Raw genomic sequence first — 13,120 nt, 5'->3', positions numbered from 1 at the left:
GGCATGAGCTGACTGGGGTGTCCTTGGATCGCAAACACTCACTGAGGCCTAAAACCCCTTAGGTGTGAATCGGGGTTTGTGTGGTTTAGGCAGAATGAGAACAAATCTTGTGAAAAGAAGGTCAAGGTCAGATGTTAATGCCCCTTTTTTAAACATTTGCACTGCTGGCCTTGCTTTCCACCCTCTGGAGCACATTTTAAATCTGTTTGGATTGAACAGGGCCTGCACCAGAAGCAGCTGGCAAGACAGGAAACTCCCTTCCAACCCTGGATTTAGACTGAGATCTGAGAGCAAAAGACACAAGTGTGAATCCCCCCCACGTCCCCCCCATCCCTCCCGGTCACTCACACCTCCCCAGAAAGATTCATGATCACTTATGGAGATAAGCATCCAGCCAGAGATCTCCAGATTTCTTGAGGGACCTGTGGGAAGAAAAGGAGAAGTTTGGGAATCTTGCTTCTGTTGTGTTTTTCCTGCAATGAAGGCTGTTACTGAATTTAATATCAATCACAGGATCACACTCACAGAACGCACCCTCTGTCAGTGTGAAGCCATTCCCCCTGCTCCTGTCACCTCAGACCTGTGTTCAAAGTCCCTCTCCAGCTCCTTTGGAGCCCTTTTAGGCACTGGAAGAGGCTGTAAGTTCTCCTGGGAGCCTCCAGGCTTCACTCCACTGTGCCTTGGTGCTGTGTGGCCCTGTCCTAACCGGATTTGGGGACAAAAGCAGGTTTGGAACCAGCTCTCCTGCCCACTGTGGCCACCCCACTTCAATCTGCCCATGCTCAGAGTGCTTTGTGCAGGAGGTGCCTGGACTGCAGAGCCTTCTCATGTTCCCTGCCATGAATTATTCCCCTCGGAGGAACTGAGACAGCAACATCAACACCGTGGCTGCTGACAAGGACTGTTAGATGCTCTTCAGCTCTGCCTGCAGGGAATTGCCTGTTGCTGCTGGCAGAGCTCTCAGGGGACACAGCAGGGGCTGTAACCTGACCGGTTTCCCTTTGATTCATCTCACTTTGCAGCAGGAGATCGGCTGGCAGGTCCCAACAGCAGGAGCCACCAGCTGTCAGAGCAGGGTGGTATAAAAAACAGAATCATTAGGGTTGGAAAAGCCCTTTAAGATCAACCCCAGCACTGCTGAGCCACCGTGTCCCCAGATGCCACAATCAGGTTTGTACCTGTCTAAACGTCAAGTGTTTGGTACTTTGACAGCAACAACACAAATTTCTGAAGGGTCTGCCATGTCCTGGATCCTCTGTGCTAGAAAATATCAGGTGTCCCTGGAAAAATGAGCTGCAGGTGGGCTCAGGAGGGCCTTACCCAACGATGTCTACGAACGCTTTCCCGAGAGGCTTCTCCTCATAGTGGACTCCATACTTGGCACATAATGACTTCACCAAAGGCTTCACCTTCCAGAAGTTGTGCCGTGGCATTGTTGGAAACAGGCTGGAGAGGTGAGAGAGAAAACAAAGCTGAGAAGACTCTTGAGACAAGTGACAAGGGCTGGGCATTAGGATTTGCATCCTCAGGGGCTCATCATTGGTGCCTCCTCCTCAAACTGCACAAACAAAGGAAGGGAGGCACAGAGACAACCCTGCTTTACACTCCTCTGTCTCAAGGAGGTGGTGAAAACTGATTTTCCTGTCCTGCCTCAAAGCAAAGCCATGCACAGGACACACTGAAAGCCAGTTTGTGCAAGAAGGGACATGACTAAATGAGAGGGCAGTGGGAGTGAGGGAAGAGCCTCAGAGATGGCTGATATTTCCTCTAGGAATAATTGTTTCTTGCTGAACTGAATTCCCAGTGACCTGCTTTTCTACTTGTGGAAGCAGGTAAAGAAGGATTTTGGGGGCACCTTGCCCTATGCTCTTCTATGAAGATTTCCTAAGCTTGCTCCCAAACCAGCCAGCGTCACCCTAAAAGCCATTTCTTTTTCATTTGCTGTTGCTATTGGCAACAGACTGTCCATATGGCCCTGTTTTCCATATTTTTTCTGGAATCTGGTACCCAGCATCCTACACAGTTCCACACTCTATAAAACACTGGAATGCTTTAGGGGAGGGGAGTTTTCTGAGGTGGATGCTTGGGATTTGAGCCCACAGCCTTTGCAACTGGTAGCTGCATAACAACAACTCCTAATTAAACCCTAAATTAAGGCTGTGAGAGTGAAAGCTTTGAAGCAAGAGAGAAAAATGTCATGGCTGTAAGAGAAGCACACTATCATGGAATGGTTTCGATGGGAAGGGATCTTAAAGCTCATTCAGTTCCTGCCCCACCATGGCAGGGTCACCTTCCACTAATGCAGGTTGCTCCAAGCCTCATCCAGCCTGGGCTTGAGCACCTCCAGAGATGGGGCAGCCACAAGTTCCATGCCTGTGTAGTCTGGGGCTCTATTTCCTGGGCATACAATCCTTCTCCAGCCCATAATTCCCTCCCCTGGGCTGGGACAAGCTGGCAGTGCCCTCACCATGGCAGCTCTGTACTCACTGATGCTCGATCTGGAAGTTCAGGTGCCCGGTGAACCAGTCGTTGAAAAAGGACTGCTCAATGTTGCAGGTTGCTGCCATCTGCCAGGGAGAGAGAGAGCTGTGAGGGTTAGGGATGGCTCATCCCAAAATCAGGGTGAAATTCTTCTTCCCTGAGCTCTGGAAGTGCAGAGCCTGCCATGGCCAGGTGCAGCAAGGGGAGTTCTAATCCTTCCTCAGGGTCTCAGGTAATGAAAGTCTCACTGGTGGTGAAGTGATGTAGCACCCCAAGCCCAGATTCCTAAATCTCAGCCTCTCCCATTGGAGATCAGAGGGTTGACAGCAGTACCAAGGTAGAAAACAGGAGGAACATGGACACAAAGCTTCCCCATCCCTGTGTAGTTATTGCTCAGTTTGCCTTAAGTGTGATATTCTGAGAATATTTCTTAGGTATTCTTGCCATTAATGATCATAAAGTTAGATGTTTTTTCTTAATATTCTTAAAATTCAACCAAATTTTTGATAGGGTTCCTCCCTCACACATTTTACTTGGATTTGCAGGGAGATAGAACTGCCAAAATATCAAGAATATGGTTCTAGAATAAAGAAGAGGAAAGGGAGAACTCATCTTCCAGAACAAAAGGACAAAGGCAGGCTGCAAAATGAAGAGTCAACATTATTTCGTCAGCTGTTTCATTGCTGTGAACTACAGGCCTGGCCAAAACATGCAGGAATGTTTTTTGGATTTGCAGTCACATCCAGCTTCACTCATCACAGCAGCAGGTAACCTTTTGATTGTCAAAGTAATTGCAGAACTTTGGAATTCCATGTCTTTCCCCAGCACTGCTGGCTCTGGGAGGAACATCTTTATGGGAAAAGTAATGGACAGGACAACTCTATTCTAGTAAGGGGTGATGGTAACTCTCATACTCTTTGAGTAAATCCCATTTGGGGGTGAGGTAGAGGTGGTTTTCCCCCCTTCCAGTTACCTGGGAGCTCAGCCAGTCTCTGTGCTTCTCAGAATCAATTTCCATTGGAATGTGATTCATCTGGGTGACCCACACGAACCAGTGACTCTCCAGAAACCTGCAAAACCAGGAAAAATCATGAGAATTTCTACCAGACATGGGGACATCAGGTAATTAAAGCGGGGTTTGCAGGGAGCAGCAGAGACTTGGATGGATGTTGACAAGGAATTGCCTGGAATCATCTTTGTTCCAGGCTTGTTTTCTGCAAAAGCATATGGTCCAATTTTGCAATTTCGCTTTTTTTTTTCTTGCACTTTGAGTTTCCTCAAATATTTTGGGAATAATGGGCTGGTTGTGATAAGTTTTCCAGCTTGATTTCAGACTTGGAACATGCACAGAATTACCTCCACAGTCTGCTGGGAAGAGGGTGGGATGAGGCACTCTGGGAGGGTCCAGCCATGACCAAAGTGGGATCAGCAGTGTGTGAGAAGAGGGAATGAGGAAAGGCAGGGGAAACCTGGCAGGACCATCACGGGGCAGGGAAAGGTGCAGGGAGAGTGCCAGAGGAGCTGGAACTCAGAGGTGCTGACAGGGAAGTGAAGCAGTGGGACACAGCAGAGCTGAGGCCAGGCTCAAACAGCACTGGAGGGATGGAAGAGCAGCAGGGATGCCCTGGATGCCCTACCTGACAAACGTGAGGAGGCACAGGGATCCCAGGACGCCGTAGAATGGGATGTAGGTGATGAAGTAGCGCAGGTAGTAGCTGATGGCCCAGGCCAGGTCCTGGTGGACAGAGAAAACACCAGGCATCACTTTGCCCATCTTGGATAACGGGTCCTTGCTGGTGATGTTTGGAACACTGGGTAATTCCTGCCTGCCCCCTGGCCTCCCTCTCTGCTCCAGTTTCCAGCCAGACCCCGTAAGGATGGAGGGAATGTTTCACTCACCGCCCAGAACCTGTGCTTGATCATGGTCGAGATGATTTGGATTTGGAAATACACAGGGATGAGCAGAGGTGGGAAGACTGCAAGGCAAAGGGAAATGGTTTGGCCATCAGAGGGGTGGGAAGGTGTGTGACATGAGGGACCGCTCCATGGAACTGGGAACATGCAGTTTTTCCATGGAGCCTCTCACATGGAGGTTTTTCCCAGCCTCAGCTGTTTTACATTCCCTTGCTGTATGGGACAATGTTCCAGGTGCTTGGATATCCCTGAGCTGATTTTGGGACCTGCACAGGGTCCTGAGGAAGGGTGGGATGAGTTGGGATTTGAGGAGTTGCTCTGCTCACACAGTGAGGGCTGGAAAGGACAAGTGGCATTCCAGGAAAAGAGAAGAGAGGAGGGTGGATACTTACTGAAGAAGAAGTATTCGTGCTGGTGGTTGTAAGGCAGGTACTTCAGCTTCTTCTTGCCATACTGCAGGACACAAAGAGACAGCTCAGCCTGGGATTTGGACATTCCCAGGTAAAAGCAGATTCTCTGCAATAATTCTTAATTTATTGACCAGGGAGTTTTGACTGAATTCCCACGAGCAGGTAAGAAGAGATTCAGAATGATTAAATGTCCTAACTTTGTCATTGTGTTAGGTGTAAACTCAAATTTTAAAGATAGTTTCTATTTACTTGATGGAATTTTGATGCACTTCACCTTCTGCCATGCCTGTGTGTCTGAGAAGAGCTGCCAGCACCTCCATCTTTACTAATATGAATGTGATAGGCATAAAGTCTGATTTTTTAGAAGGGAAGGCTTGTAACACCAAAAAATCAGGCACATTATTCCCTCTGGGCTGAGCTCTGCAAGGCTGTGTGCTTGGCATCATTTGGGAAAGGATTTTTATACCAATGTGAGAATATTGGGATAGACTGTTTCTAGCCTAATGTCAGATATTTTGAGGCAGAAATCCATTTTTTCCCTGTTATCACAAATGTTTAGGTTTTCCTTTAAGTAATAGAACCATGGTCTGCTTTCTCAATAATACAAAATCTGTCTGAGAAACTATTTTTAATGTTGTATTTCCCTGTGTTGTTTTTGCTGCTTGTCCATTTTCTTTTGTTTTTAAAACTAGAAATCCTTGTTCCACTGTGAAAAACACTATGATTTAAGTGCTTTGGGTAGGTTTTTATAAACAGGCAGTAAATATTTTGGCTCTGGAGGGGTAGATAGAACTAAAATTAAAATCACTTGATGCTGGAAGATACTTGCTATGGAAATGGAAGGCCAGTTTTGAAATGCTCCTGCTGGAATACTGAGGAACACTGTATTCCCCCCTCATGTTGTACTTCAAGCCAGCAATATGAAGTGGCCTTTAGTTGCTTTTTGCTTTCTCTCCAGCCCCATCTGCATTATTTTTCCCGAGGTAACCCAAGACACTTTCTCCTGTGGTCAGCACAGGAAATGGATTGGGAATTAGTAGTCAATGCTGCTCCTCAGCCCAAGGGTTGGCTCCAAACTGCTGTCAGACCACGTAGCCAGATGAAATCCCTGGATTAAGCATTTCCTTTCTAGCATTCCTGGAAGTCCTGCCTGTGTAAGTCATGTCTAACAGTGGGAGCCAACTCCTGGATTTGCGCAACCACTCTCGGGGCCCTCTCGGACAGTAGTTTTCCATGTTTTCCCCACTTTTCCTTACCTCAACGGGCTGTGTGTCTCCCAGGACAAAAATGTGCAGCATGTTCACATCTGGGTCCTTCCGGAAGATGTTGGGCTTGGCGTGGTGCTGGAAGTGGCGGTGGTTCCACCAGTTTGCAGAGGCTCCCTGGGCAAGGAGAATGAGGAGTTTTCATCCACAGAGAGCTGCTCCCAAGGTGGGGTTACCCAATCATTTATAGGAACTAAAGTGGTGAGAGTCAAATTGGGGCTGAAGTGAGATTTGCTTTGGAAAGAGCAGCAAGCAGGGAGTGGTGGAGTTGTTGGTTGCTATGAGATTGCTGCTTGCAGAGGGATCCCTAAGGATCATCCATATTGAAAGAACACAGAATAAACACACTCTGAGTGAGTTAGAGGTCACTGTGTCTTCCCAGAAAATCCTGAAATTATTTGAGTTGGAAGGAACTTTAAAGCTCATCTAGTCCCAACCCCTTGCCATGAGCAGGGACACCTTCCTCTAGCCCAGGTTGCTCCATGGGCAATGGTCACCAACTTATTTTGTGCCTCTGCTCACTGTGGGAAGGTTGAGAGCCTCCCTTTCCTACTCTGCCACAGCCAAAGTGATGCATTCCCAGAATTCCCTGGCTCCATAATCCCCTTTACCTTCAGGTGCCCAATGACAAACTTGTGCACGATGTGGTTCCAGGAAGACTTCTTGAAGACAGAGAGGTGTCCAAAATCATGTTGCAGCCACCCTGCCTGGGCCTGGGACAGGAAGAAATCAAATAGTTAAGAAGCTATTGGGAATCAGAGCTAAGCAGGAAGGAAATGGAGATGGAGAGCGCATTGGCAGTGAGAGGAAGATCTCTCTTTGTCACCTGGGAAGTTGTAAGGAGGCAGGCAAGGATGAGGGTTGTGATCCAGCCGGTCCCAAAGTAGGAAATCATGAGCCAAGCCAAAACTTCCATGACAATGATGTGGCCCAGGTAACAGGAGAAGAACAAGGGGCTGGCTCGGAACAGGTTCATGTCCTCTGCTGTCTTCCGCAGGGTCCGGAAATCCTCCACCAGCTGGGACTGCAACAGGACAGGCAAGAGCAGGGTGAGGCTTGGGAGTGAGCTTGACTGAGTTGTGGGATGGATGGAGGAAGGATGAGCTCCAGGCCAAGGATCCTGGCTCTATATTCCAGCTTTTTGCCCTGTATTCCTATGAATAAACATCCTGGCTGGTCTGAGCCCACATCTTAACCTTTTGGGCTTGGAGCCAGGAGAGTAATCCAAGCTCTGTTGAGTGTCACATCACCTGATGACTCTTGTCTGAATGAGCTTCCTAAGCACTAAGGAGAAGCTGGAGCAAGAGGGAATTCAGTGCTATTGTGCCTAATTCCAGAGCTCTCATAATGAGCACCCACTATCACCCGTCATCCATTCAGTCCGTGGGCCAGCTCCTATGCAGCCATCCATGAAGGGCATTCCTGGGTCACTGGGGGCCAGTGTTGTCCCCTCTATTGTGAGTGACACAGATATATCACAATCAAGGCCAGCCACAAACAACGGGGCAGGATTGAGTTTCCTGGGCAGAGCCAGTTGTGCCACGCTCTGGGCCTGAATAATGGATGAGCAGGGATACAGAGCTGCCCTGAGGATGGGCAGTGGCTGCTGCTCCTTAGCAAGGCCACCAAAATGGGACATCTGGGGACTTGCGTTTTGGAGCTTGGTCACAAGCAAAGGAGCAGCAAGAAGGGACCACAGTCACCAGGCCTGGTGCACATTTCCCATTCCACGTCTCAGTTCCCATTTCCCCTCAGGATGGGCTCAGTCCAGTCTGGGTGCCTGGAATGGGCTGCCAGAAATTGGCTGTTGGTGGTTCTGCGGGAAAGAAAATATTTGTGCAGCCAAAAGTGTCACCCCCCTTTCCACACATATTTGAATCCATGATACGATGAAAATACTGTACACGGAGATGTTCAGTCACTGAGAACTCCTCTTCCTCTCTGGAGAGCATCCCAAGAGGGAAAGAATGGTGGGAATAGCCAGCCTGAACCCCCGCTGAGGAATAAATACTCACATTTTTGTCTCGGTCCTGGCTGGGCTCCCCTGGAGCGAGTTCTCCAATAAGCAGGGGCTTGAGAAACTTCTGCACCAAGGTGGGATTGATGTGGAAGGCTTTGAATGCATCCTGGAGTGGAAACAGGAGGAACTGTGTGAGATCCAGGAGTCAGATGTGCTTCCTATTCACTGTATCATTCCCACCCACCTCCAGCAGCTGTGGAACCTGTGGAAAAGGGGGCCAGGTGACCTCCAGCTCTGGGATCACTTTTTGGGACATTAATTCCACTGATGAATCTGCTGTGCTGGGGATGGTGAGACCTGGGATGGCATCCAGCCATATGGTGAAAGGCACCTCGAGAAATTCTTTCTAAGCAACTAAGTACTTAAATCCTGTTAATTCCCTTAGAAGGTAGGCAGAGGGGAATTTGTGCAAATCCCTCCTAGGATATAAATACCCTTGGAAAGTCTGCTCCTGGAGGGAAGTCAGGAGAGGGGCTGACTGGTGACTGAAGCTGGATGTGACTGCAAACACAAAAAATATTCCTGGGTGTTTTGGCCGGGCCTGGAGATCCCAGCTGTAAAACAGCTGAGGAAAAAGTGGTGACTTTTCAGAAGAATAATGCCTTGTTTGTGGAGTCCTTTTGATCCTGGCATTCACAAGTTTATCTGGCTCTTCTTTTTCTCTAATCCTTCCCCTTTCCACATATTTCTGTCCACCTGTATCCCACAGGTGCCTGATGCTCTTAGTGAGATCTTGGCCAGATCCTTTCACATGGCACAGTTGGAATTTTTACCCCAAGGACAGCAGCAGGGACAGAAAACTGACCCAGATCAGAAACCCTCACTCTGTTCTTGCCCTTTCCTCACTGCACAGAACTGGAGTCAGCTCTTGGAATTCACCTGGGAGAACAGGAAAGATTGGTTCCATGAAGTGCTAAGAGAGTATGGAAAAAAAAATCATTAAAAACAGGAGTGAAGTGAACCGTGCTCCACCCTTTCCACCTTTGTCCCATTGCCTAACAATTGTAGTGACCAATATTTCCCTCCTGGCTCTAAAGACAAAGGGCAGACTGGAAAGTGCTCCCTGTGTCCAGCTGACCCTTCTGAGAGCTGCCCTCCATCTGGAGTTCAAAAATGCCAGGCAACAACCTGGGGCCCAAAGTCCTCCAAAATCAATCAAAACTTGGACCCAGAAATGGGTCACTGAAATGTTGACTTTGGTTCCTTGTTTCCCTCTCTGGAACAATTTGTAGAAGATGTAAAAGAGGAAGGAAAAGCAGAATGAGGGGAGAAGTAGCCTGTGTCTACTGCAAGGCTCTGCAGTTTTGGGTGAAAACAAAAAAAAGGGGAAGAGAGAGGGTAACACATAAAATAATACTGAATCAACATTCTTTAATGCTTCTTAACTGCTGGGAATAAAAAAGTCTTTGGAGGTCTGATTGGGTGCTTACTGCCTGGAGATCCTGCAAATGATGGAAGGATTGGATTTTTGTTATGTTTATCTGCTTAAGCTCCTGTACTAGTAGGTCCCAAACACAAGAGAGTTCCTGAATTTTGGAATTGTTCTCAGTTCTGTATTGCAGGAGCTAAAAAGCTTAAGGGAAAAGATAATCCCTGGGAAATGCTGTGTAATATTGGCACTTGACCTCCCAACTTTGTGATCTACTGACCAAATAAGCCGAAGTGTTTTATGGGATATGGGAGTTATTCCAGCTGCTTTTGGTGAGAAAAAAAGCTTTGTGTAATTGAGATATGAGCTGTACTTGAGCATTGGGACTGCTTACAGCAGTCAGCACAAGGATTTTCTTTTACATCCCTGAACACTTGTGGGACAGACACTGCAAAGTGTCCCTGCCTTTGTGTTCTGTGCATGAGGTGACACCAGAACAGGTTGGCCCAGACTCAGATGTTGTGTTTAAAAAAATCAGAGACCCATGGAATGGTTTGGGTTGAAAGGGACTTCAAAAATCATCCCATTCCACTCCCCTGCCATGGGCAAGGACACCTTCCATAGACCAGGTTACTCCAAACCCCATCCAGCCTGGCCTTGGACACTTGCAGGGATGGGGCAGCCACAGCTTCTCTGGACAACCTGTGCCAGGGCCTCAGCACCCTCACAGGGAAGGATTTCCTCCTAAAATCCAAACTAAACCCAGAGAGGGTTCTCCCCCTGAATGGGAGAGGGTTTTCTGGCTGTAAATGGTTGTTCACCACAGGGAAGCTGCAAAACTGATGCCAATCCTGGGTTGGTGCTCAGAGTGGTGATTCAACAATTTCAGAGCGTTTTAAGGCCATGCCTTCATGGAGTGTGGGATGCAGTGTAGCCTGGGGAGGTGGGAGGAGAACCAGCAATCCTGCAACCACCAACCTGTGTTTCAGCCTCCCTTTCAAGGATTCTGCAGTAACAGATGCTTTTTGGTTGCTAGTGGAGATACTGGAGTTAAATTCTTGGGGATAGGAATCAAACTCCTCCTGTTTCAGCAGCTCTGTGTTTAAGCAGTTGAAAGCAAAACCTGGCCCATCTTTCTGAGGGAGAAAGCAATTCATTCACAGGATTTACTGCAAAGGGATAGAAGGGCCAAAATGCAGCTCAGTGCTTCAAGGAAAAGAATGGAAAATACCCACTGGACACAGGGAAATGGGGGCTGATGGAAAAGGAAGGTTCTGCCAAAAAATTTTGTCTCATGTGGAGCCTCCTCCTTGCCAAGGTGTCAGGAGCCGTGGGAGACCAGCAGTTCCTGTTCCTGCTTGGTCTCTGCACGTTTTGGGAAGAGCTCTGAGGCTGCTTGGATTTCATTAACACGCCCTGAAGGGAGAACATGCTCTCTGGATGCACTTCTGAGGAAGGTGGTTTTGAGGGGAACCCCAGACAACAAACAATTTATTTCTAATTTGTTCCTGTTTCAAGGTTGGGGGGTTTTTTTGTTGTTGTTTGGTTTCTTATCTCTGACTGAAACCTGAGAGGTGGCTGAACCCAGCGAAGGAGCAGCTGGAGCAGCAGCAAATGGTTTACTGTTTGGTTTGTTGCTTTTTTTTTTTTTTTTCTCTTTTCTGTAGCAACCTGTAACCAAATTCTCCAGAGAATTTTCTCCTGGGGAAAAAATGCTAAAAAGCTCCTTGTTTTAAAGCCTCCTCACAGAAGCAACTTTGAGACACAGCCTGGCCTCTGTTTAACCCTCCCTGTGCTTGGCTGCGTGACTCTGCATGTCACAAGCTGCCCCCTGGAAAAGGGGACGTTTGGGACACTTTGCTCCTGAATTCAGGGCTCGAGGCACGGCACAAGCAGGAGACAAAGGCAAACCAGCAGGATTTAAGCAGAGCAATCCCTACCGACCCATCGGGGGGGCACCTGCATCCGCTTGAACCGAGCTGGGAGCAGCGAAAGGGCTGAGCCGGGTGTGCAGCAGGTGTTGGGGAGATGGGGACAGGGGACAGCGGGCAGCTGGCTCCCCTCGGGGCGGGAAGGAGCTGTCAGAGGATGCTGCTGGAGCCGGGAGAGCCGCGGGGGTCGGTCCTTACCGTGGCATCTTCGCCGGCGCAGTGGCTGATGACTCGCTGGCCCCCCGGGTGCCTGTTTGCCCACTTGGTGACATTATAAACCTTTCGCTCTATCACCAGCCACTTGTCCGTCCTCAGGTTGTGCTTCTGGATCTCCTCCCAGGTGTAGAAGCGGATCTGCGCCGCCGGCTCCCCCGAGTCCCCCCCTTGCTCACCCCCTTTCCCCATGGGGCCGCTCGATTCTTTGTCTTCTTGACCAGAGTGGGAGAGGAGGGGGGAGAAGCCGTCCCTGCGCCTCTCGGGGATGTGCCGGACGGGAAGAGCTTTCCTGGCGGGATTGAACTCAGCTGATCCCCTGCTCCCTCCCTTCGCCTTCGCTCATGTCCTCCCTTCTCTTTGTTTCTCGTTTCTCTCCGCCTGCTCGGAAGTGCCCCCTAGGCTGGCTGTCCCCGCACTGATGCACTTTATCCTCGCACATAGCCCTGTGTTTTGAGGGAAGCTCGGCCCCTTCCACCCACACGCCCCCTCGCACCCCCCTTCTCGGGCATCCCTCCCCGGGCATTCTCCTCCCTCGGCATCCCCTCCCTCTCCCGGCATTATCCTTTCTCCCAGACATTCTCCTCCCTCCCGGCATCGCCCCCCTCCCCAAACTCAGCATCCTCCTCCTCCCCTGCCCGGCTGGCCGCCCCCTCTCCCCGGCATCCCCCCCGCTCCGCTCCGCCCGGTGCCGGGGCTCTCCCGGCGGGATCAGCCGAGCCCCAGCGCCAATCCCGGCTGTCCCGCCGCCCTCCCGCTCCCGCCCATTGGCCCGGCCCGATCTTTCGAAGCGGCTGCGGGCCGGGACCGCCGGGGGACGGGAGCCCCTCGCCTCCTCCTCCCGCTCCCAGCTTCGTGTCCTCGAGATTTTTTGGCTCCTGATGTAAAGAGCTGCACCCGCCAGTTTTTTTTTTTTTCCTTTTCCCGCGTTATTTTTCTTGTCCTTTCCCTTCTTTTTTCCCCCTTCCTTTTCCCTGTTTTCTTAGTTTTTTCTTAATTTCCTTTTCTGCCCTCTCCTCCTTCCTCCCTTCTCTCTCCCTTCCCTTCCCCACCTTTCCCACTTCCCTCCTTTTCCCTCTTTTTCCTCCCTTTATCTCCCTTTTCCTCCTTCTCTCTTTCCTACCTTTCCCCCTTTCTCCCGGTTCCCCTTCTTCCCTCTTTCCCCCTTTCATCATCTCTTTCCCCTTTTCTCCCCTCTTGCCCCTTTTTCCTCCCTTCTCCTCTTCTCTCCTTCTCCCCTTCCTGCCTTTTTCCTTTCCACTCCTTTCCCCTCTTTTTTCCCTTCACCCCTCTTCATGCTTCCCATCTTTCCACCCTTTTCTCCTCATTCCCCTCTCCTTTTACTATTTTTACCCTTTTTACTCTTTTTTAAACCTCTTTTTCTACTATTTTTACTCTTTTTTTACCTTTTTCCTTCCTCCCCTCTTTTTCCTACTTTTTTCCCTACTTTTTTCTCCTTTTTCTGCCTTACCCCCCCCCTCCAGATTTCTCACCCCAGTATTCCCTGCTGAGCTCAG

The 13,120-nt window shown here is 49.5% G+C and overlaps 1 protein-coding gene across 1 annotated transcript; it reads right to left on the bottom strand.

The window, feature by feature from the left end:
* Nucleotides 1-331: 331 nt before the first annotated feature.
* Nucleotides 332-12,046, bottom strand: LOC115904062 (acyl-CoA 6-desaturase-like). Its single transcript, XM_030949142.1, has 12 exons — nt 11,589-12,046; nt 8,086-8,196; nt 6,897-7,094; nt 6,682-6,783; nt 6,062-6,187; nt 4,788-4,848; nt 4,381-4,457; nt 4,119-4,216; nt 3,455-3,551; nt 2,488-2,567; nt 1,321-1,446; nt 332-422 (listed from the first exon to the last, which is right to left on the bottom strand). The coding sequence occupies exons 1-12, from the start codon at nt 11,793-11,795 to the stop codon at nt 371-373; spliced, it is 1,335 nt and encodes a 444-aa protein (XP_030805002.1). The 5' UTR covers nt 11,796-12,046; the 3' UTR covers nt 332-370.
* Between the last annotated feature and the right edge of the window lie 1,074 nt (nt 12,047-13,120).

Source organism: Camarhynchus parvulus, chromosome 5 (genome assembly GCF_901933205.1).
Source record: "Camarhynchus parvulus chromosome 5, STF_HiC, whole genome shotgun sequence".
Classification (NCBI taxonomy): Eukaryota; Metazoa; Chordata; class Aves; order Passeriformes; family Thraupidae; genus Camarhynchus; species Camarhynchus parvulus.
Note: the sequence above shows the minus strand (reverse complement) of the source record. Positions and strands in the feature narration are given on the sequence as shown.